Here is a 24,910-nt window from a genome sequence, read left to right on the forward strand (position 1 = left end):
TAAAAATCTTAATTCACGATAGCCATTATAATAACATTTACTGAATGACTACATCAATCGTTGCATACTTTTCTTTATAGATTGGTGAAATGTGGGAAAGAAGCTGTATGTATCAGGATCCTTTGGGCTATAAATAACAGAATACCAATCTGAAAGTCATATAAACCCTCTGGGTGTATGTGTCTCACATAAAATGTAGTCTGGCCCCAAGGCTGGTTCAGAAGCCAGGCCCTCACATTCTATTTGGCCATCCTCTTGGATGCAAGATGATTGCAGGAGCTCCAAGTATGATGTACTCTCACAATAATGTCCCAAAGTAGGAAAGGAGAGGCATTGTCCCTTCATGAACCTCTTATTAAGGAGGAAAATCCTTCCCAGAGCCTTCTAACAAGGAGTCTCCCTATTAGGTCCCTTTGGTGGGACTGGCTGATAGGAGGCTGAGGAAGGCAATATGAGGTATTTTCATTCTCTGTCATGGGATGTGTGTATCATAGAAATACATTGTTAAAAATAGTAAAACATCCTCTCTGGCCTTTAGGTATTTAGTAACAAATGCAACAACACAGGAAAGAAGGGTGCTGTGAAACCTTCCATGATTTACAGTAGGAAGCAATAAAATAATCAGTCTCTTGTGGCCAGGTGACAAGAAAATTTGCTGTAAGTAAGAACTACAGTTTAGTAATTAAGTAGCTAGGAATCCTTGACTAAAAGCCGCCTTTGAAGATAGGTCACAGAGGGAGTGTCAAATATATGTGCTGTAGAGTAGCGGTCCCCAACCTTTTTGGCACCAGGGACCGGTTTCGTGCAAGACAATTTTTCCACGGACAGGGGCGGCGGGGAGGGGGTGATGGTTTAGGCGGCAATGAGACCGGTGGGGAGTGGCAGATGAAGCTTGGCTCGCTCACCCGCTGCTCACCTCCTGCTGTGCGGTCCGGTTACTAACAGACTGCACACTGGTACCCGTCCTCGGCTTGGGGGTTGGGGACCCCTGCTGTAAAGATTCCTTCCAGGAAATCTCAAGCAGCTGTTACTCAGGGTGACTAGTAACTAGTAATTCCTCACTTAGCTGACGCAGGTAGTAAAACTGACGCCTCAGAGATACCAAAGAAACTGGTAGGAATGGGGTGTTACTGATACCGACTCTTGAGGAGAGTCTTACTTCAATATAGAAATGTATTCATCTTATCCTCTGAGTTGTAAAATAGGAGAGCAGCATGAAGTGTTGTTAAATTTTAAAAGGGTCCACCAAATTGAATGGTGTCAAAGACGTTCATGGCTTAAAGACGGTTCTAGTTTTAATGAATGTCCATTTTAAGTAGGAGGAAGCTGGGTAGGAGAGGGAGAGTTTTCCCTCTCACCGAAGATAAAGTTGGGTATTATAAACTGTAAATATCTCAAATAGGAAATTATCCATTCTTTGTACTTACTATATAATAGTTAATAAAAATTAAGGTGACTTCAGTAAATTTAGTGATTCTTAAAACTGTGTGAGAAATATCTTTAAATGAATTTACATCTAACACTTATACATTAAATACAGTTAAAACTGAAATTTTGGCCACATGAAATGGATTATCTTTCCAACTATGCATGATGCTTGTTTTGCAGCATGTTCATGTGTAACAGCAGCATGCGCTATAACCACTGTTTCTCCAGCGTATTGGGCAAGGTATACAATAGATTTTAACCCAGTAGTTTTTATTCATGGTCTTTAAAAAGAGAAGAATGCTTATAAAATGCCAAAGGCATATTTTTTAAATTGCAGTTATTTCTATAGATCAGATTTGACCAAAAAAATTTTAGTATTTTGGGAGACAGGTTATTCTCAGGGAGACCGGACTTAGGAAAAGCCTCTGACCCAGTTTCAATTATCCAGCTAAAACAGGACCACCACAGGAGCCTGTAAGGATACACTCAGACTTTGCATGCCTTGAACAAACTGAGAGTGGATAAAAGCATTCATCAGAGGCCATGCTGTTACTTCTTTCTTGTCCCTGATCTCATTCTGGAACAATCTAGATATATTTCACAATTTGTGGTTGTTCCTAGTTTTCACCACTACCTTATGGTGCAGTTTGAGAACAGTAGGATTATATGACAATCTACTTTAAAATCAGGACGTATATGTCAGGGAGAGTTTAGTTCAATCCACGACTTGGCAACTTTTTAAATCACTATCCATTTAATGTTTACTCCTCTTTTTGTGCTTTCTAAAAGCCTCCAACCCTTTTGCCACTCAAGTGTGATTAACTAATGATCCAGAAAAACCAAGGAGCCATGAGCTGGGTGGGCCAGATGGCACACGAATTTCCTGGTACAAAAACACTAGGCAAATGGACTTTTCATGACACCTCTGGGTTTCATATTTCCTGCGTTGTTACTAAGTGGTTATGAAGTTGACTAAAAATAAAAACCTATGTCTAAACCATCATTATAAATAGTTGAAATCTATCAGACATTTTTTCCTTAACATCTAATTTCACATACCTTAGCAGACTCTAAACAGTTTAGCTAGCTCAGCTTACCAAAACTCTTTACAATGTGAACTGGAATCTAAACACTCTTAATGGTTTCTTCCCTAGCCTGTTAGGTAAGTCTGTTACTTCCATACTTTAAGAAAAAACTTTCAAATTCTAAATTCTCATCCATTCTCCAAACTGGCACTACAGATATATAATATTATTTCCCTTTGGTCATTCGTAAATGAACTAAGGAAACCAGATAATTATATTCCAAACTCTGATAAGCAAACATTTATTTAGAAATAATTATACATAGCAACATTAAATACACCCTAAAGTCATGGCAAGTGTCAACAAGCTAAGTCTGGCATAGTCTGAAGCAGGATAGAGCTGACCAATAGGACACATCCATTCTCTTCCCTTTCTTTCATTTTCCCCTGCAAACTCCAACATTAATACTCCATTTGCAAACACATTCTGTTTTATTTTTCCTGCCTACACTTTTGCCTTGCTTAATTTACTTTGCACTTATTCACTTTAAAGGTTCTAAAATCGTTTTTTTCTTCAATCCAAAATCTGTTCTCATTAATGGTTTGCATTTTTATGAAATCCTATCAAGTCTACAAATACTTTAAGAGCCTACAATGGTGAGAGACACTGTAAGGAGCTTATATCTTTTGGGAAAAGAAAATGGGAAAGCTAAGAATGAAATACTTACACAGAAACTCAAACAAGAGAGAAGACAGTTTTAACAATGTTAAAAATGAGTATAGGGGCTTCCCTGGTGGTGCAGTGGTTAAGAATCCGCCTGCCAATGCAGGGGACACGGGTTCAAGCCCTGGTCCGGGAAGATCCCACATGCCGTGGAACAACTAAGCCCGTGCACCTCAACTACCGAGCCTGAGCTCTAGAGCCCGCGAGCCACAACTACTGAAGCCAGCGCGCCTAGCGCCCGTGCTCTGCAACAAGAGAAGCCACCGCAGTGAGAAGCCCACGCACTGCAACGAAGAGTAGTAGCCCCTGCTTACTGCAACTAGAGAAAGACCGCGCGCAGCAACAAAGACCCAACACAGCCAAAAATACATAAATAAAAATACATAAATTTATAAAAAAAAATGAGTATACCATTGCAGAATAGGAGGAAGTAAAGATTAGGTGATCAGGGAAAGAGAACATGGGTCTGTGAGACACTAGAAAAACCAGAGGTCTAATATGGATCTCTGTAAGGCAAAAGGTGGGAGGGTGGATGTCCCAAAGGGAACTACAGAAATAACAGGCAGCAGCAAATAACACTCTACTGGCATTTAATTTAATCCTCACACCACCCAATAAAGCTGTACTACTTCTTTTTTAAGTTGAGATGTAACTGATGCATAATATTACATTAGTTTTAGGTGTACAACAAAATGATTCCATATATGTACATGTCATGAAATGACCACCGTATGTCTAAGTTAATATCTATCACCACATAGTTACAAATATTCTCCTTATCAGAACTTTTAACATCTACTCTCAGCAACTTTCAAATATATAAGAGTATTATTAACTATAGTCACCATGCTGTACATTACATCTGCATAACTTATTTATTTTATGACTGGAATTTTGTGCCTTCTGAGCAACTTCACCCATTTTGCCCACCCCCAAATCCTGGCCTCTCTGTATCTATTCAGTTGTGTTTTTGGGGAATTTTATTTTATCTTATTCTATTGGGTTTTTTATTATGGGAGACTTCACAAATAAGTGAAAGCATGTCGTATTTGTTTTACTCTATCTGACTTTTCACTTAGCATGATGCCCTCAAAGTCCATCCAGGTGATATAAATTATAGGATATCCTTTTTTTTTTATAGCTGAGTAATATTCCATTGTCTATATTTACCATTTTCTTTATCCATTCATCTACCAATGGACACAAGTTGTTTCCATGTCTTGGTTATTGTAAATAATGCTGCAATGAACATGGGGGTGCAGATATCTTTTCAAGTTAGTGCTTTTGTTTTCCTCCAATAAATACCCAGAAGCAGAATTACCAGATCATATGGTGGTAGTTCTATTTTTAATTTTGGGGGAACCTCCATATTGTTTTCCACAGCTTCTACACCAATGTACATTCCTACCAACAATGCACAAGCGTTCCCTTTTCTCTATAGCCTCACCAACAGTTGTTATTGCTCAGCTTTTTGACAGTAGCCATTCTAACAGGTGTGATGTGGTATCTCATAGTTTTGATTTGCATTTTCCTGATGATTAGTGCTGTTGAGCACCTTTTCATGCACCTGTTGGCCATTTGTATGTCACCTTTGGAAAAATGTCCATTGATCTCCTCTGCTCATTTTTTAATTAGATTGTTATTTTGCTGTTGAGTTATATGAGTTCTTCATATATTTTGGATATTAACCCTTTGTCAAATATATGATTTGCAAATATTTTCTCCCATTCCATAGGTTGCCTTTTCATCTTGTTGATGGTTTCCTCTGTTGTGCAGAAGATTTTCAGTTTGATACAGTACCACTTTATCTTTGCTTTTGTTTCCTTTGCTTTTGGTACCAAATCCAAAAAAAGTCATCACCAGGACCAATGTCAAGAAGCTTGCCACCTATTTTTTCTTCTAGGATTTTTAAGGTTTCAGGTCTTATGTTCAGGTCATTAATCCATTTTGAGTTAATTTTTGTGTACAGTGCAATATAGTAGTCCAGTTTTCACAACAAACACCATTTATTGAAAAGACTATCCCTTCTTTATTATATACTCTTGGCTCTTTTGTCATAAATTAATTGACCATATATGTGTGGGTTTATTTCTGGGCTCTGTATTCTTTTGTACTGATCTATGTGTCTGTTTTTATGCCAATGCCATACTGTTCTGATTACTACAGTTTTGTAACTAGTCTGAAATCAGGGAGCATTATATCTCTAGCTTTGTTCTTCTTTCTCCAGACTGCTTTGGGTATTCTGAGTTTTTGTGGTTTCATACAAATTTTAGGGCTGTTTGTTCTATTTCTATCAAAAAATGCCATTGGAATTTTGATAGGGATAGCACTGGATCTATAGATTGCTTTGGACAGTATGGACTTTTAAACAATACTAATTCTTCCAATCCATGAACACAGAATATCTTTCCTTTCAGATATGAGCACAAATATCTTATTTGTCTACTTCAGCTTCTTTCATTGATACTGTATAATTTTCAGGGTACAAGTATTTCACCTCCTTTATTCCTATTTTATTCTCTGGTGCCATTGTAAATGGGATTGTTTTCTTAATTCCTCTTTCCGTTTAGTTTGTTATTAGTATATAGCAACACAACAGATTTTTGTATATTAATTTTGTATTGTGCAACCTCACTGAATTCATTTATTAGTTCTAACTGTTTTTTGCTGGAGTCTTCATAGCTTTCTATATATAATATCACGTCATTTGCAAATAGCGATGGTTTTACTTCTTTTTTTCCAATTTGGATGCTATGTATGTAATCTATCTAATTTTGCCTAATTGCTCTGGCTAGAACTTCCAATATAATGTTGAATAAGAGTCGAGCGCATCGGCATCCTTGTCTTATTCCTGAACTTAGAAAAGAAGCTTTCAGCTTTCCATCACCATTAAGTCTGATGTTAGCTGTGGGCCTCTCATATATGGCCTTTAATATATTGAAATACATTCCCTCCATACCCACCTTGCTGGAAGTTTTAGTATCAATGGACGTTAAGTTTTGTCAAATGCTTTGTTGTTGTTGCATCTATGGAGATGATCAGATAATTTTTATCCTTCCTTTTATCAATGCAGTATGTCTCATTGATTGACTTGCAGATGTTGAACAATTTTTGCATCCCTAGGACAAATCCCACTTGATCATAGTGTATTATCTTTTTAGTGAACTGCTGAATTTGGTTTGCTAACATTTTGTTGAGGATTTTTACATCTATGTTCATCAGGGATATTGGCCTCTAATTTTCTTGTGGCATCTTTGTTTGGTTTTGGTATTGGGGTAATGCTGGCCTCATAAAATGACTTTCGAAGTGTTCCCTTCTCTTCTATTTTATGTTTCCTTCTTCTTTTCTTGGCTGTACTGCATGGCATGTGGGATCTTAGTTCCCTGACCAGGGATCGAACCTGTGCCCCCTGCATTGGAAACACAGAGTCTTAACCACTGGATTACCAGGGAAGTCCCATCTTCTATTTTTGGGAAGAGATTGAGAAGGATTAGTATTAGTTCTTTAAATGCTGGGTACAATTCACCACTGAAGCCATCTGGTTTTGGACTTTTGTTTGTTGGGGGTTTTATGATTACTGATTCAATCTCCTTACTAGTAATGGGTCTGTTCAGACTTTCTATTTCTTCATGATTCCTAGGTCATATGTTTCTAGGAATTTATCCATTTCTTTCAGGTTGTCCAATTTACTGGCATATAATTGTTCATAGCAATCTCCCATGATTCTTCATATTTCTGTGGTATCAGTTATGCATCTACCCTTTCATTTCCGCTTTATTTGTGTCCTCTCTTTTTTTCTTGGTGAATCTAGCTAAAGCTTTGTCAGTTTCCTTTATCTCGTCAAAAAACCAACTTAGTTTCACTGATCTTTCCTATTGTCTTTTCAATTTCTCTTTCATTTATTTCCTTCCTTCTAACTTTGAGCCTTATTTAGTCTTCTTTTTCTAGTTCCTTGATGTATAAAGATAGGCTGTTTATTGAAGTCCCCTTTTAGAATTACTTTCGCTGCATCTCATAAGTTTTGGTGTGTTGTATTTCCATTTCCATCTGTTTCAAGGTATTTTCTGATTTCTCTTTCGATTTCTTCTTTGACCCACTGGTTGTTCAGTAGTATGTTATTTAGCCTCCGCATACTTGAGTTTTCCAGTTTTTTTTCTTGTAACTGATTTCTAGTTTCATAACATTGTGATCAGAAAAGATTCCTTGACATGATTTCAACCTTCTTAAATGCAATAAAACTTGTTTTGAGGCCTAACATATGATCTATCCTGGAGAATATTCCATGTGAGCCTGAGAAGAATGTGCATTTTGCTGCTTTGGGATACAGTGTTCTATATATGTTTATTAAACTATATGTCAGACCAACTGGACTTAAGGCCAATGTTTCCTTATTGATTTTCTGTCTGGATAATCATCTATTGATGAAAATGGGATATTAAAGTCCTCTACTATTACTGAATTGCTGTTCCCTTTAGGTTTGTTAACATTTATGTATTTAGGTGCTCCTTTATTAGGTGCATAAATATTTACATATGTTATATACTCTTGTTGGATTGACCCCTTCATCATTATATAATGACCTTCTTTGTCTTTTATCACAGACTTTGTCTTAAAATCTATTTTGTCTGATATGAAATACAGCTAACTCAGCTTTCTTTTGGTTTCCATTTGCATGGAATATCTTTTTCCATCCCTTCACTTTCAGTCTGTGTGTGTCCTTAGACCTGAGGTAGGTCTCTTATAGACACCATAAAGATAGGTCTTGTTTATGTTTAATCCATCAGCCACTTTTGTCTTCCAATTGAAGTATTTAATCCATTTACATTTAAAGTAATTATTGATAGCTATGTACTTACTGCCATTTGGCTAATTGTTTTGTGGCTGTTTTGTAATTCCTTTGTTCCTTTCTTCCTCTCTTGCTCTCTTCCTTTGTGATTTTCTGTAGTGGTGGGCTTAGATTCCTTTTTCTCTATCATTTGTGCATCTGCTACAGTTTTTTCCTTTGTGGTTACCATGAGACATAAAATAATGTATAACAGTTGTTTTAAGTTGATAACAACTTAAGTTGAGACACATTCTAAGGCTGTACATTTTTACTACTCCCCCACCATGTTATGTTTTTGAGGTCACAGTTTACAGCTTTTTATCTTCTGTATCCCTTAAAAATTATTGTAGCTATAGTTATTTTTAATACTTTTGTCTTTTAAACTTTATTCTAGCTTTAGAAGTGATTAACCCACAACCTTTACAACATTATTCTGAATTTTACTATATATTTATATTTACCAAGGATATTTATACGTTCGTGTTTCCCAGTTCTAATTAGCACCTTTTCTTTTCAGCTTAAAGAAGTCCCTTTAACATTTCTTTGTAAGGCCATTCTAGAGGAGATGGACTCCTTGAGCTTTTGCTTGTCCACAAACCTCTCTCTCTCCTTCAACTCTGAAGGACAACTTTGCCAGATACAGTTTTCTTGACTGGCAGTTTTTTTCTTTCAGCACTTCGAATATAGCATGCTACTCCCGTCTGGTCTGCAAAGGTTCTTCTGAAAAATATGCTGATAATCTTATGGGGTTCCATTGTATGTAACAAGTTGTTTTCCTTTTGCTCCTTTGAAAATGCTCTTTATATCTTTAAATTTTGACACTTTAACACATTATTGACTGGAGACATATTAATACATCTTTTGTTACCTGAATGTTATTGAAAGGAGACGTATCAGTATGTTTTTAGAGAGTGATACAATTAACAGCACTGTGCAAAGTTGTTAGAGCTTAAAATTGATCAAGGGTTCATTATACAACTTGTGATTGTCAATATCATTCACATTTTGCTCCGTTAGGTTTTTGTTCCAACCTTGTGTATATTATAAACGTAAAATTTTCAAAAATGACGTATCGCAAAATTCTGAGTGAAGAAGAATTTTTCGGTGAATTCTATGCAGATACTTTCTCTGATTGTCTGAGTGACATACTAGTGTCTCAGAAGACAGTTCTTCAGAATATCGTTCTGATTCAGACAATGTGAATATTAGACCAACAAAAAGACAAAAAACCTTAGTGATTGATTCTGATACAGAAAGTGAAAATGAAACTCAGTGCTGGAGAATTCTCCTTTGCTTCTATAGAAGAGTGGATTGAAGACAACATTTCATGAAAATTAGAAGATTTTACAGGTGTGTCAGGTGTAACTATTGAATGTAATAACCCACAAAGTGTTAGTGAAATAACAATTAATTTTTGGCTGACCAAAATAGAAATCACTGGCCACAGGCATTAATTTTTGCAAAAATCCCCCGTCAATAATGAGTTAATTATGTGTCTTGGTGTGAGGCTCTTTAAGTTCATCTTATTTGGAATTCTCTGGGCTTCCTGGATCTGGATATCTGTTTCCTTCCCCAGGCTGAGGTACTTTTGGCCGTTGTGTCTTCAAATAAGTTTTCTGCCCCTTTCTTTTTCTCTTCTTCTGGGACCTCTATAATGTAAATGCAGGACCACTTGATGTTGTCCCATAATTCCCTTAAGTTATCGTCAATGTCTTCCAGTTTTTATGTTTGCTGCTTTGATTGGTTATGTTCTACTGCCCTGTCTTCAAGTTCACTGACCCTTTTCTACTGCTTAAACCGTTAAACCCTCTGTTTTCAGTTCAGTTATTGTATTCTTCAGCTCTGTGACTTCTTATATTTTCTATCTCTTTGTTAAACTTTTCATGCATTGTTCTCCTGAGCCCAATGAGCATCTTTAGGACTGTAATTTTGACCTCTTTACCACCAGGTTAATTACCTGTCTCCAGTTCATTAACATCTTTCCCTAAAGTTTTATCTTGTTCTGTAATTTGGAATATATTCCTGTGTTTCTTAATTTCCCTTGACTCTCTGTGTTGGTTTCTATGCATTAGATATAATACCCACCTCTCCCAGGCTTGTAGGAGAGTCCTCCTATAGGAGATGAACCTTATCATTCAACCCTGCTCTAGTTCTTGGCTGTCTTTTAAACCTTTGTGATTGTCCGAGCAGCCTACTTTATTTTTAGTGGCTCCCAGTAGTTGAGGATGGCTATGCCAGTGTCGGGGGAGGATCTCAGCACCTTGATTCAGGCCAATTGGAAGTCAAACCCTCAGGCAGCCTCTTTTAAAGTATGTAAATATAGTTCTTTCAGGAGAAGACTTGGAGATGGGCTTTTATGTCTCCTCCCTCCATGCTATATAAGCTCTAGAGTAATGGTTGGCTCTAAGAATTCTTTCTTTATTTGCTACTGTCCCATTGACCTCCCCCCTCCCCCCAAACACAAGCCCACTGGCTACAAGAGCCAGGTTATCAAGGGATGTGTTTTCTGGGTGACAGCCACAAAAGTCAGAGTGCCAGACAAGTATACAAGCTCCTTTCTCGGAGACACTGGTGACCAGACGTGGGCCAGAGGGAGAGTGATATCCCCACCCCCAAGGTTTCTAGATTACAGTCTTCCCTTAGATGTGTGTTTAATGAGAAGCCTGCCCCTCCGACCACAGCAAGGAATATAAGCAAATAGCCGTCCTTCACAGAAAGACTGGGGGCTTTTCATTCAGCTGCCTCTGCACTGGGTCCCGGAGTATAGCCACATAAGTGTGCGGGGCCCTTTAAAAACTATTTCTCAGTTTGCTATATCCTATGGGTCTCCACTGGCTTTCAAAGCTAGATGTTTTGAAGGCTCATCTCTCAGGTGCAGGTGTTAAAAGTTGGGGTGCTACTAGATGTGGGGTTCAAAACCTCCACTCCTGAGGGAGATGCTCAGAGTTGTCAGATTCCTCCTGATTGTGGGTTGCCCTGTGTTCCTGGCTGCACTAGTCTGGAGCAGAGTTTCTGTCTGGCTGAACAGGGAGGTGGGAGGAAACAAGTGTGTCTTGTTTCAAATACCACAGATTATCATTGTTCTCGATGAGCCTTGGTATAGATTTTCTTGAGTAAATGTTTCTTCATTTGCTGTATGTTCTTCGGACCATTTCTGGAGACTTTAAATGGCTGTTACTTCAGAATTTTCACCAGTTTTCCTGGGAAGTGGGTCTACAGAGCTCCTCATACCTTCATGTTGGAACTGCCTTTCCAGTCATCTCTTTTTTTTTATGAACTATTTTTTTTAAAATAATTTATTCATTTATTTTTGGTTGTGTTGGGTCTTTGTTGATGAGCGCAGGCTTTCTCTAGTTGCGGCGAGTGGGGGCTACTCTGTTGCAGTGCACGGGCTTCTCATTGCAGTGGCTTCTCTTGTTGCGGAGCATGGGCTCTAGGCATGTGGGCTTCAGTAGTTTTGGCACGCAGTTTCAGGAGTTGTGACTCATAGGCTTAGTTGCTCCACGGCATGTGGGATCTTCCCAGACCAGGGATTGAACATGCGTCCCCTGCAGTGGCAGGCAGATTCTTAACCAGTGTGCTACCAGGGAAGTCCTCCAGTTGTCTTTTATTTATTTATAAAATAAATTTATTTTTATTTATTTACTTTTGGCTGTGTTGGGTCTTTGTTGCTGTGCACAGGCTTTCTCTAGTTGCAGCAAGTGGGGGCTACTCTTCATTGCGGTGTGTGGGCTTCTCATTGCGGTGGGTTGTAGCGAAGCACGGGCTCTAGGTGGGTGGCCTTCAGTAGTTGTGGTGCGCGGGCTCAGTAGTTGTGGCTTATGGGCTCTAGAGCGCAGGCTCAGTAGTTGTGGCTCACGGGCTCTAGAGTGCAGGCTCAGTAGTTGTGGTGCAAGGGCTTGGTTGCTCCTCAGCATGTGGGATCTTCCTGGACCAGGGCTCAAACCCATGTCCCCTGCACTGGCAGGTGGATTCTTAACCAGTGCGCCACCCAGGGAATTCAGTCGTCTTTTACACACAAGATTCTTCTTGGGTCGTACTTTTAAATATCACCCTTGTAATATTTAAGTTACATTGTTTTGACTGTCTTTTTTAGAGGCTCCAATTATACAGATGTTAGAACTCCTCTAACTAGGTTCGATTTCAACTACTTTTTTTCTGACAATTTTTTTTCTTTTTTTCTCCTTTTCATTCTCTATTTTCTTTTGGTTTTTTAAAATTGTGTTGGAGTATAGTCGATTTGCAATGTCATGCTAGGTTCAAGTGTGCAGCAAAGTGATTCAGTTATACATATACATATGTTCATTCTTTTTCAGATTCTTTTCCCTTACAGGTTATTATAAAATATTGAGTATAGTTCTCTGTGCTATACAGTAGGTCCTTGTTGGTTATCTATCTTATATATAGTAGTTTGTGTGTGTTAATCACAAGCTCCTGATTTATCCCTCCCCATCCCCCACGTTTCCCCTTTGCTAACCTTAAGTTTGTTTTCGACATCTGTAAGTCTGGTTTGTAAATAACTTCATTTGTATAATTTAAGATTCCACACGTAAATGATAACATATGATATTTGTCTTTCTCTGACTTACTTCACTTAGTATGATACTCTCTAGGTCCATCCATGTTGCTGCAGATGGCATTATTTCATTCTTTTTTATGGCTGAGTAATATTCCATTGTATGTATGTACCACATCTTCTTTATCAATGGACATTTAGGTTGCTTCCATGTCGTGGCTACTATGAACACTGAGGTGCCTGTATCTTTTCAGATTATGGTTTTCTCTGGATATATGCCCAGGAGTGGGATTGCTGGATGATACGGCAGTTCTATTTTTACTGTTTTCTCCATAGTGGATGTACCAATTTACATTCCCACCAACAGTGTAGGAGGATTCCCTTTTCTCCACAGCCTCTCCATCATTTATTGTTTGTAGACTTTTTGATGATGGCCATTCTGATCGGTGTGATGTGATATCTTATTGTAGTTTTGATTTGCATTTCTCTAATAATTAGTGATGTTGGGCATCTTTTCATGTGCCTTTTGGCCATGTGTATGTCTTCTTTGGAGAAATATTTATTTAGGTCTTCTGCCCATGTTGTGATTGGGTTGTCTGTTTTATCAATATTGAGCTGCATGAGCTGCCTGTAAATTTTGGAGATTAATCCCTTGTCGGTCGCATTGTTTGCAAATATTTTCTCCCATTCTGTGGGGTTTCTTTTTGTTTCATTTATGGTTTCCTCTGCTGTGAAAAAGCTTTTGAGTTTAATTAGGTCCCATTAGTTTATTTTTGTTTTTATTTCTATTACCCTAGCAGATGGATTGAAAAAGACCTTGCTGTGTTTTATGTCAAAGCGTGTTCTTCCTATGTTTTCCTCTAAGAGTTTTATAGTATCGCATCTTATATTTAGGTCTTTGACTCATTTTGAGTTTATTTTTGTGTCTGGCATTAGAGAATGTTCTAGTTTCATTCTTTTACATGTAGTTGTCCAGTTTTACCAGCACCACTTATTGAAGAAACTGACTTTTCTTCATTGTACAGTCTTGCCTCCTTTGTCATAGATTAATTGACCATAGACGTATGTGTGGGTTTATTTCTGGGCTTTCCATCCTGTTCCATTGATGTATATATCTGTTTTTGTGCCAGTACCATACTGTTTTGATGACTGGAGCTTTGTAGTATGGTCTAGGGTCAGGGAGCATGGTTCCTCCATCTCTGTTTTTCTTTCTCAGGATTGTTTTGGCTATTCGAGGTCTTTTGTATTTCCATACAAATTTTAAAAATTTTTTGTTCTAGTTCTGTGGAAAATGCCATTGATAATTTAATAGGGATTGCACTAAATCTGTAGATTGCCTTGGGTAGAATAGTCATTTTGACACTATTGATTCTGGTAGCATCTTTAGGATTCTCTATGTATAGACCATTTCATCTGCAAACAGTGACTACTTCTGCAAACAGTCTTACTTCTTCTTTTCCAATCTGGATTTCTTTTATTTCTTTTTCTTCTCTGATTGCTGTGGCTAGGACTTCCAAGACTATGTTGAATAAAAGTGGCAAGAGTGTGGGAATTCCATGGTGGTCCAGGGGTTAGGACTCGGCGCTTTCACTGCTGTGGCCAAGGTTCAATCCCTGGCCAGGGAACTAAGATCCCACAAGCTGCATGGCATGGCCAACAAAAAAAAGTGGCTGAGAGTAGACATCCTTGTCCTGTTCTTCATCTTAGAGGAAATGCTTTCAGCTTTTCACTGTTGAGTCATTTTCTGTTTTCTTGTATTGCTCTTTTCATTTTACTCTATTATTTTCCTCTTGGATATTTCATAATTCGCTCTTCATTTCTGACATGATTTTGCCTTTTTGTTCTTTTTTTTCCTTGGATTCAACTGACTTATATTTCTCCTTGTTTTCTTGTCTATTACTGTTCATTGTATTTCTCACCCAAAAGTATCTTTTTTTTAATATCCCCAAATGCTTAGTTAATGATAATCCATTCAGTTTGGAGTGTTATGGTGTACATTTTTTGGCTTTTCGGTTTTTCAGTTCTGTCCTCCACTTAAGTTTCTTTTATGAATTTAAAAACCTTTTATGGTTATTGGGTTTTGCTGTATAATTTTGGGGGTGGGGTAAGCAAAGACTGTTATTTCTTGCTTCTCTTTTTATTCCTGCAGGATTTTTAATTTCCTTGTTTTCCTTCACTACCACACTTCTAAGGGAAGCTAGCCCTTCTCTATATATCTGATTCTCCCTCAGAAGCAATACTTCTCTGAGGCATCTTCAGGTCCCACTGTCTTTCTAATCACTTCCTTATACCTTGTGCTGTGAACTACTATGTCCAGACCTGTGCTCAGTATTTTGGCATTTAGTGTTGGACTTTAATTTTTCTGGCGATGCTTTTGTCTGTGCTTCCTCTAAGTTTTCCATGCCTCTCTTAAGTCTCTACCCACTCTCAGAACCCACAGGTTTGCAATGATGGGAGGGTAGAAAGAACTCTTTTAGACTTCTCTACTTAATAAATACCAGAACCTTCTAAATGCCTTGTCTCCTGGTCATGCTGAAGAGATGAGTGATATGTGGTTTTACTTCCTCTGCTTGTTGATTGGATGTTTTTTGTTTTTTTAAAGATGAGGAAGATCAGGCAGCTGCCATTGTCCTCCAAAAACCTTTGTAGGAAGGCTCTTAATTATGGATTCAATCTCTTTATTAGACACGAAGCTGTTTTAATTTTTTCATTTGTTTTCATTATTATCGTATTTTGTCAGTTGTAATTTGTTGATTTCATGTATATTTTCAAGCTCATTCACATAATGTTCTTAATATTCTGTTACTTTATTTTATGTAGAATCAGGAATGATACATAAGACATTATCATTTTTGATCAGTCTTTTTAGGAATGTGGCAGTTTTTAAATACTATAATATCTTTGCCATTTCTGCCATTGAGAGGTGAAGTCTATGCTCCCTCCCCTAGACTCCTTAAGGACAGTGATGGCTTCCACTAATAATGTACTGTAGATGTGATGCTATATGAATTCTAGGTCATAAAATGCCTTGCAGCTTCCTGCTGGTTCTATGGGGATGTTTGCTCTAGGGAAAGTCAGTTGCCATTTAAGGAATCTGACTATCCTGAGAGCACAATACTGTGCAAGTGACAAAGAGAAAGATAAAACTATTAGCATGAAGGCAACTAAAACACAAACATGCAGTACTTCTTACTCGTCTATCCTAAGGACAATGCCTGCCCTTTGCCCTCACAAATCCTACACAATTTCAGTACACTGATAGGCACATGGTTTAGAGAGCAAAGAATTCAAATAAGAAATATTACATAGGAAACCAAAGAAGTACAGATTTAATGGATGAGGCTGTCAGGGAGTATAGTGGGTGCTTCATCCACTCGTATGTGAATAACTGGTCTGAATATATTTTTAGTCTGTTCCTCACCCCTACTTCATATTACAGAGTGGAGATCAATTAAGATTTAACATGCAATGTTGACATATCCCTACTTATCCACCACTCAGTGAACATGCTGCTTTCCTAACTATGGAAAATAAACATTTCTAGGAATTTTAATATTATAGTATAAAACAAGGACAGTGAAAAGCCTTTAAAAAAAAAAAAGTGATGGATTAGGTAAGTTCAGAAAACACCGGCACCTGGTATAACGCTTGGAACCAATGGTTATTCAATTACTATTTATTAAAATGTGAATGAATCAGTTCCTTTCAAGTACCTTATCAGCACAGACCACTTTCTGGTCTAAATTACCACAAGTATGACATGTAATAAAAAGTTACTGAACTATTAATTCATATTCTTCAAATTTTTGGTCCTTCTGGGACCATATCTACTTCCTTGTGAATAGTTTATTCTTTCAACGTAAGATGTTTCCGAAAAAGGATTAAAATAATCTACAATCCCCTAAGGAAAAAAAAAAAAAATGGTGATTGTTTTTGGCTAGGGAGGGAAAAAAGTGGAAAAGGCTTTAATACTTAAGTGGAGTTTAGTAAGTTATTCTGTAGTTTTAGAGTGAGTACATCACATATAAAATAAATGAACAACTTATAATAATTTGTGAATAGCCTACCAAATCCTGGAACACGTTTGAGAGTGGCTTTGAGGCAAATTTTCTCTAATCTGAGGTAGCTGTATCTCATCAGACAATTCCACAGGAACATCCAGTCCATTCTTGTCCGATGATTCATGATAATGACACTTCTTTCTCCAGGAACAAACGCATCACCTGTTATAATCACTTTTACACCAAACATGGTCTCCAGCAATGCCTACAGAAAAAGCAATACAGATACTTAACAATTTAAAGTTATGATTTTCCATAGGTAAATTTTATCATGTCCTATAAATAAATCTGATTTCTAATAAGGCAAAAGCATGTTATTCTTGCTTCTATAATAAATTAAGAAAAGTTAATCTGGAAGAACATGAAGGCACTGTTTCTATTTTCAGTTCTACTAATTTAAGTTTCTGGCAGCTCCCTAATTTAAAAATGCTAACTTTCATTGAAATCTTCAAGATGGGTTATTAAGACAAAAAGAAAAAGTACAAAAGGCATACAAAAAGTTTCCACTGTGTAATTTTTTCAGGTTATACACATATAAGATTTTTAAATTTTTTAATAAAAAGAATAGTCAAGAAATTTAATACTGAACATAGGACTGAGGGAACAGAGAGTCAAATTTTTCATTTTATACCTTTCTGTACTAAGATTTGTTTTAAACAAATACACATATCTGTTTACTTTTTAAATATATAAAGAATGTATATTTACTAAAGTGCTGCAGCCCCAGTACCTACAACAGTGCTTGACACATAGAAGATCAAATATTTGCCAAATTTGCTCAATTAACTTTTCTGATGGCCAGGCATAAAGTGTATATGAAATATTTAGAAGAAAATAAATTACAGACTGAAGTTCTTGAAAGAACAATAACATATTAATACTGATTTCAATGCCCATTTAAATTTTTGAATAATTTACATGTAACTAATTTACTAGTTAATAAATATTTGACTAATGGAGAGAAAACTGGTCCACAGCAGACAAAAGACAAGAAAATCTAAAGTTCTCTGGCAATATTATGAAAACTTTGATCAAAGTATAGCAAAGAAACTGTGGTACAGTTATGCAATGGAATATGATACAACAATGAAAACAAATGAACTATGGATATCTACAGCAACATGGACAACGTACAAGCATAATGTTGAGAGAAAAAAAACAAACAAGAATATATACATTAAGTGTCCATATATAAATCTTTCTGAAACAGACAGTAACTAAGATATTCTAGGGATAAATATACAGATGGTAAAAATACAAGTGGTAAAATTAAAAAGAAAAGCAAGGAAATAACTAACTTACAAGTCAGGACAGTAGCTACTTCTACTAAATAGGAAGGTGTTGCGACTGGGAAGCTAGGGGGCTTGCTGACCATTTCCTACTTCTTGATTTGGCTGATAGTTACACTTTAAAATTATTAAAGTGCCTTTATGTTTTATTAATTTCCAGTATATTTTAAAAAAGTATAATACAAAAGAACAATAGGACCTCAAATAGGACCAAGAAAAAAACAAGTTAAAAGGAATATTAGCTTTAAAAACAAGTTAGATATGTGTTTGTTATTATGTCCACAGTATTACACAGTCAGAGGGTTAAGATGTACAACATGATCATTTGGGCTAAAGTAGCTACAAAATGCCTGCGGTTTTCGTCAAATTTTCAAAAGCGTCCATAACCACTCAAATAGTTATAATCCACCCCCATCCCACTCCAAAGTCTGGGAACTTAAGTTCCAATGTAGAAGAGAGTTCAGGAGGGAGAGGATCAGGGAGGAGCCCTCTAGACTTGGACCCACAGCAAGAAATAACCATTTTTCCACTTAAAGTGTAAAGGGCTGTCAACTACCAAAGTGAATCACTGAATTTATATGTCTTGGCCCAGATGACAAGTCTGAAGTCACCATCCAAGGTTAGTTTAGATCAACCCCACTCTGCATTCCAAATATGATATACTTTTCAGATTTTGCAAAGAACTGAAATGCAAGGAACCCTTCCTTTAACTGGTAGAAAGAGGCAGCTGACTACTAATTGTATGTTGTACTATAGAAAACAGTTAAAAATCTTAAGCCTGTAATTCCCAAACAAACACCAACTCTAACCTTACACGTGTAATTTCTAATACATGTTTCCTATGAATCCCAAAACAATCGTTAGCCTTTCGTTATAGTGAATGTCAAAAAAAAAAATCCTAGACTGTAGAGGAGCATATCATGAAGTATTCTCCTCCCTGCCATCCAGCACTCTATCAGAATGTGCCTGAAAGTTATATATAATCTTCTGGGCAGCCTAGATCTCTAGTTCACATTAATCATTTTTAATACCAGATAAGACATACCCAGTCAACGTTATTTACAGCTCCTGCAAAAGCAGAATAACAAATACACTACAGAAATAAAGTTGTAATGCCTGTAAAGAACTCCAGAATTCAAATATTCCAGATCAAAAACTGTTTAAAAAAAAAAAAGACACTATTCTCATGTTTCTCATATTTGTTCTGTTTGTTTCTAGTACAGAAAATAACAGTTTTAGCAGTAAGAAACTAATCTTTATAATGTTTTATGTCTTAAACTGAACCAAGAGTGATAATTCTCATGACTTTTACTTAACTGGTCAAAGATCTTGCCTAGAATTAGAAATACAGAAGTAATTTCTGAGGATCTTTTATATACCACTATTTACTACCTCCAAGTGTGTATGAAAACCAAGATGAATGGGTCCCCTCATGATCACAGACAATCAGTTTTGCCATCATGCCCCATGTTCTTATTTATTACTCCAGTGGATCTTTACTTAGTCTGATGTAAGAAAGATCTATGACGTTCCTCATCTCCAAGTCTGCCTTGGCTTTTCAGACTAAGCTTAGGCCCGGCTCCTCAAATCCTTAGCTATTTAAAGACGTGCAATCCCAAGTCATTCATCAATCCCAAATCATTCATCAAAGACTGAGACCCCCTTTCTTAAGGGCAGCAGTCTAGACGGAAATTATATTCAGTAATCTATGTTTGTTGAACACCTGTTGTGTTCTAGGATGGGAATGGAATCAGCAAGCTGTGGAAGAGACATGTGTCCTAGATGGGGAGTTAGAAAATGCCTGCTGGATTCCTACGACATGATTTATGGTGAAAGGACAGTTCTAATAATCTCAGTAATTAGCTAACAAACACTGTTGGAAAGACTCAGAATTTTCAGAAGGAAAAACTGCTCTGGGCACAAGCAAAGTTTGACCTGACACTATTGATTATGCTGAACAGAACCATTCAAAAGTTAAATGAACAAGGATATGTACTCCTCATTACAAAAATGTTCCAAGGGAGACTGAATTGCAGACTAGAAGTCCTTTGCAGACTTCAGGAAAGGATTCTCAGACACACAGGTAAGTTAGACTAGGTGACCTCTAAGTCTCATCTAACTCTAAGATTCTAAATGATTTTTATTGTGGTACCTCATTTAACAGAAAATGTGCGAGTTAAAAATAGTAAGATAAGAAAAATCTTGCCAATGAAATCATTTTAAGGAACAGGTGAAGCTTACAAAAGAAAAGTTCATTTGTGACCATTTTTGTGAAGCAATAATTAGTCTAAATGCATTTACCCTAATTTATTTTTACTGAAAAATGATTTTTAACTGGTTGGGATTGCTTAAAATAAAGTACACCTATGGGGAGAGAAAGCTAAATTCCTTCTGAATAAAAAAATGATCTGCTGTACTATTTGCTTCAAAATAAAAACTCCATTAGCACCTTATGAAGGTATGAAATAAAAGATATAAAAGACACCCTGACAGTTTTTCCTCCATTTCTTTTAACAGAGGTGTTCACTTTCTCAAAACTAGAACATCAACTTTCTATAACCTCGCTACAAGGGATTCAACTTCTATAACTTTCTAACTGAATGACTCTCTGCTCGATATGCCACTACTGGTGAGTAAGCCAGTGAGTTAAAAAGTTGAGTAACAGAAGTTTTTGCAAATATACACCAATTTAACACTACAGTGGTGGTTGAATCTTGCCTATATGATAAGCTCTGAAGACAGGTAAGAAGCCAAAGTCAGGAATAGCTGAAATTACCCTTGAATATCTCATAGGAAAGTACCTACAAGAGACCAGCACACATCAGTAAGACAAGCTCAGCCTGTTTTTTCTAAATGTTGGACCAGATTTCTCCAACTGACCATCAGATGAAATTATTGGTTTGCATATTGTTTTAAACACAAGAATCATATTCAGCACCGGACCACTCACATTTCAAACATTCAGTCTCATCTCTCCACTCTCCCCATATCCACCCTAGTACACGTAAGTGAAGCTGTAGAAGGTAAATAGATATATGACATAATTCTGCTGTAACAGTAGTGGTACTAGTAGTAACAGTAGTAGGAGCAGCTATGGCAGAATTTGTCCAGTTAATTTGTCCATTTCTTCCAGAGTAATAGATTTTAATTGTGTACATGGCCGTCAGAAAAAAAGACTACAGTTCCCAGATTCTGTTACAGCTTTAAGCTGTTCTCACCAATGGGGTGAGCAAGAGAGATTATGTACAACTTGTAATTCACTGGTCTAAAGGGAAAGCACTTGCTCTGGACTTCCTTCCCTCCCCACTTCCTGCTGAGTGGGGGAAAGAAGGGGTAGTGAACAGTCTTGACCATATAGAAGAGGATATTATGCCAGGCTGGGTGGAAGGAATCGGAGTCCCTGAGTGACATCAGGGAACAAAGCTAACCTGTCAACCTGGACTTGAGGGTGAATAAAGTTCTGCCTTTTTCCAGCCACTATGTTTTGAACTTTCTTTGATAATGTAGTTTAGCCTACCCCCTAAAACTTTTATAGTAGCAAACATTTACTGCTTACTTTGGAAAGGCTGTGTTCATTATCTCATCTAGTCATCACAATAACTCTGTGGTAGGCAGTATTAGAACTCCTTTATTTATTTATTTATTTTCAAACAGATGAAGGAAGAGAAGTTTAGAGAAGCTAAGTAGTTTAGCCAAGATCAAATGACTAGAAAGTGGGAAGGCCAACAGTGAAACCAAAATTCTGTTTCTAATACCTGTACGAATAAGCAGTCTGCTTATATTGGCTTTCCAAAGAAATTAGATTGATTTAGACCCTGGAAAGCATAACAATTGCAATGATTTCTACCAATGTAGTAACTTAAGAAAATACTCAAAACTCTTACGGTTTTGGTGGAGAGATTCAGCCAAAAACATGTAATTTATAATCAAAAAGTCATACACTGTGGAAAATTTATCACATTAAAGAAAACGAAGTGTAGCAGCAACATATGACTGTTATTATAAAAAAAATAATTTACCTCTAAATGTTTGCTTTAGAATCAGATACACATTGCTGACTCTGGAATGGATCTCAAAAGATCATCTACCCCTTATTGTACAGATGATGAAATAAAAACCTTAAAGTTATGTAAATGACTTGAAAATTTATAACTTTCAAAACAAAATGTCTCTGATTTTATAATGACTATAAATAGCATTATATAACAGTTTGTAGATGACTTATTAGAAATAGCTCCTAGTGATGGTTAATTTTATGTAACTGAACAATACGCTTATTTCACTTAATATAAATATTTCATGGAGAAATGCTTTATAAATAAATGAGTAATGGTGATTGAAACAATACCACAAAATGAATATTTTACATTAAATCATATGTTTGATGGCTGCAACAAAACACTGGGCTTCATATCTTTAAAGCTGATTTAAAAATCGAACTCTAAAAAGTCATGGCCTGGAAAGTCAACTTCTGTCCTCTAACAAAGGAAGTAGTCTTTCAGTCAAATGAAAGCCAGAAAAGAAACTAGTCAAGTTGTGTAAATCTACAACTAGAAAGACAGTTTAGGTAGAGAACTATTATCTATCTCCACAAGGACAGAGGTCATATGCTAGGATGGTCGACACTTAAGAGTTAATAAATTAATAATAAATAAATGAGTGTACAGGGATCCTGCTGCTACTTTTTCAATAAACACAAGTTACAACACAAAACATCCTTCTAGTAAGAGAAAGAAATTTTGCCTGAAAGATAAGGAGGATATATACTAATAATGTAGGAATTATGCAAATATTCAATGCAAAGTATTTCCTACAGGAAAAATAGAAAGAGGATGAGGGCTCTAACAGTAAGTGGCACCACACTTAACTACCCAGCTGACTTACAGGAAAATATAGTCAGTATAATTACAACTTGAGGAATCTCAAGAAAGTAGTGAAACCAATAAAAGAACCCAATGTAAGTTCTAGAACTTTACAGTATTTTAAATCAAAATCCACTGTGTAAACAAAACACAGATTAGAGATGGCAAAATAGAGGGTCACAGTGAACCTGGTGACCTGTGTAACAATCTAAGCAATCTAACATACATATAATTGTGGACACAAAAGGCTAAAAGAGAGTAAACGGGGCAGAAAAAAATATGTAAAGAAATAATGGCCCCAAATTTCCCAATCTGGACAAAAACAAAGCTACAGATCTAAGACGTCCAATGGAACATGGCAAAATAAAGAAAACTATACCTAAGCATATCATAATCAAACTGCTAAAAAACAGAGAAATCTTTAAAGCAGCCAGAGGAAAATGACACATTACATAAAGGGAAGCAACAACACGTATGATAGCTAACTTTTTATCAAAAACAATGGAGAACTTCAAGAGGAACATAAGACAGGGAACTTCAAAGTGGGGGGTGGGGAGCCCCGCAGGGGGAGTCATCCCAGAAATGCCAGCAACATTAGCCTTCAAAAATAGAGGCAAACTTAAACTTTTAATTAAATAAAAACAGAATCCCTCTACAGGAGCCCTCACTACAAGAAAAGCTTAAGAAAGTTCTTCAGGCTGATGGGAAATGTCACTAGATAGAAACTGTACCATACAGGAAGAATAAAGAACACTGTGGGACTTCCCTGGTGGCACAGTGGTTAAGAATCCTCCTGCCAATGCAGGGAACATGGGGTCGATCCCTGCTCCAGGAAGATCCCACATGCTGCAGAGCAGCTAAGCCCGTGTGCCACAACTACTGAGCCTGCACTCCGTAACTACTGGGCCCACACGTCACAACTACTGAAACCTGTACGCCTAGAGCCTGTGCTCTGCAACAAGGGAAGCCACCAGAGTGAGAAGCCCACGCACCACAACGAAAGGTAGCCCCAGCTTGCCACAACTAGAGAAAGCCCACGTGTAGCACTGAAGACCCAACACAGCCAAAAAACAAAAAACACTGTAAATGGATGATATTTAAATAAAACACTGTTCTACAGAGTTTACTGTGTAAGTGGATGCAATATGACAATAACAGCACAAAGAATGTGAGAATAAATGCACCACACTGTTACAAGGCTCTTACATTTTATACGTAGTAAAATTACTCTAGGTGGACTGTGACACACTAAGGATACATTACGTAATCCCTAAAGGCATGATTTTATAACATTTATAAAAATATAAACATATATATATATATATAAAAATTTTTCTTTCAACAAATAGAGGAGAGAATACTGCACAATTCTTGATACTAAAGTTTGAGATAGTTTGACCCTGAAACTTCTTTATGTTTGTCCACTCATCCAATGAGTATTTACTAATATGCTCCTTGTTCCAGGTATTTCAGCAACCTATGTCTTTGGTTTCTCTAGAAAAAGAGAAGGCTTTCTATTTCTTGCCAACTTTCCTCTTCCACTGCAAGCGAATCATCTCACTAATGAAACTGATTTTATTACAAGTTGTTGGTTTCTCAGATTCCCACCCCCCCCAAAGTCAGGTATTCCCTGGCTTGAAAAGAACTCCAAACCTTCTTCTTTAGAAACAATCATGAGGCGCCAATGAGTTTCTTACCACCTGGAATGGTTAAGGTACCAGGTGACTCTGACCAACACTTGAAGGTTTTCTTATCACCTAAAGCTCTAATGGCAGCAGACAAACTGGGTTTAATCTCAACTCTGTTTAAATAATTTGCTTATGCATGTGAACTTGGGCAAATTATTAAATTTCTCAAAACTTCCATTTCCTCTTCTGTAAAATGGGGATAATGGTGGCACCTAAAATGCAGCTGTCTTATTAAAGCACTTAGCATAACATCTGCCACGTAAGTGGTCAATAGCTATGATCATCATTACCCTTCGGTTTTTAGTTTGATTTTTCCTTTTAACAAAACCTCCTAATTCTTCTCCTTATATCTGAATTAAATACGCCATACCTTTCCACAGGTATTTATCTACCAGTAGGTTACAATCCCTTTAGTTTGTGCCTGTACAAAAGTCAGCTTTAAGTACAAATAGAGAAAAGAAAATGCGAAGGAGGAGGAGACTACTTTTAGTTT

At 36.9% G+C, this 24,910-nt stretch overlaps 1 protein-coding gene across 2 annotated transcripts in view; it reads right to left on the reverse strand.

Annotated features, from left to right (window-relative positions):
• The window catches only part of LCLAT1 (lysocardiolipin acyltransferase 1), a 192,765-nt gene that overhangs the window by 100,943 nt on the left and 66,912 nt on the right, over positions 1-24,910 (reverse strand). For both annotated transcript variants that reach the window (XM_060026879.1, XM_060026878.1), the window contains exon 3: positions 16,585-16,783. In XM_060026879.1, coding sequence (XP_059882862.1) covers positions 16,585-16,783 — 199 coding nt within the window. The remainder of the gene's footprint in view (positions 1-16,584; positions 16,784-24,910) is intronic.

This window comes from Delphinus delphis, chromosome 12 (assembly GCF_949987515.2).
Source record: "Delphinus delphis chromosome 12, mDelDel1.2, whole genome shotgun sequence".
In the NCBI taxonomy this organism is placed as follows: Eukaryota; Metazoa; Chordata; class Mammalia; order Artiodactyla; family Delphinidae; genus Delphinus; species Delphinus delphis.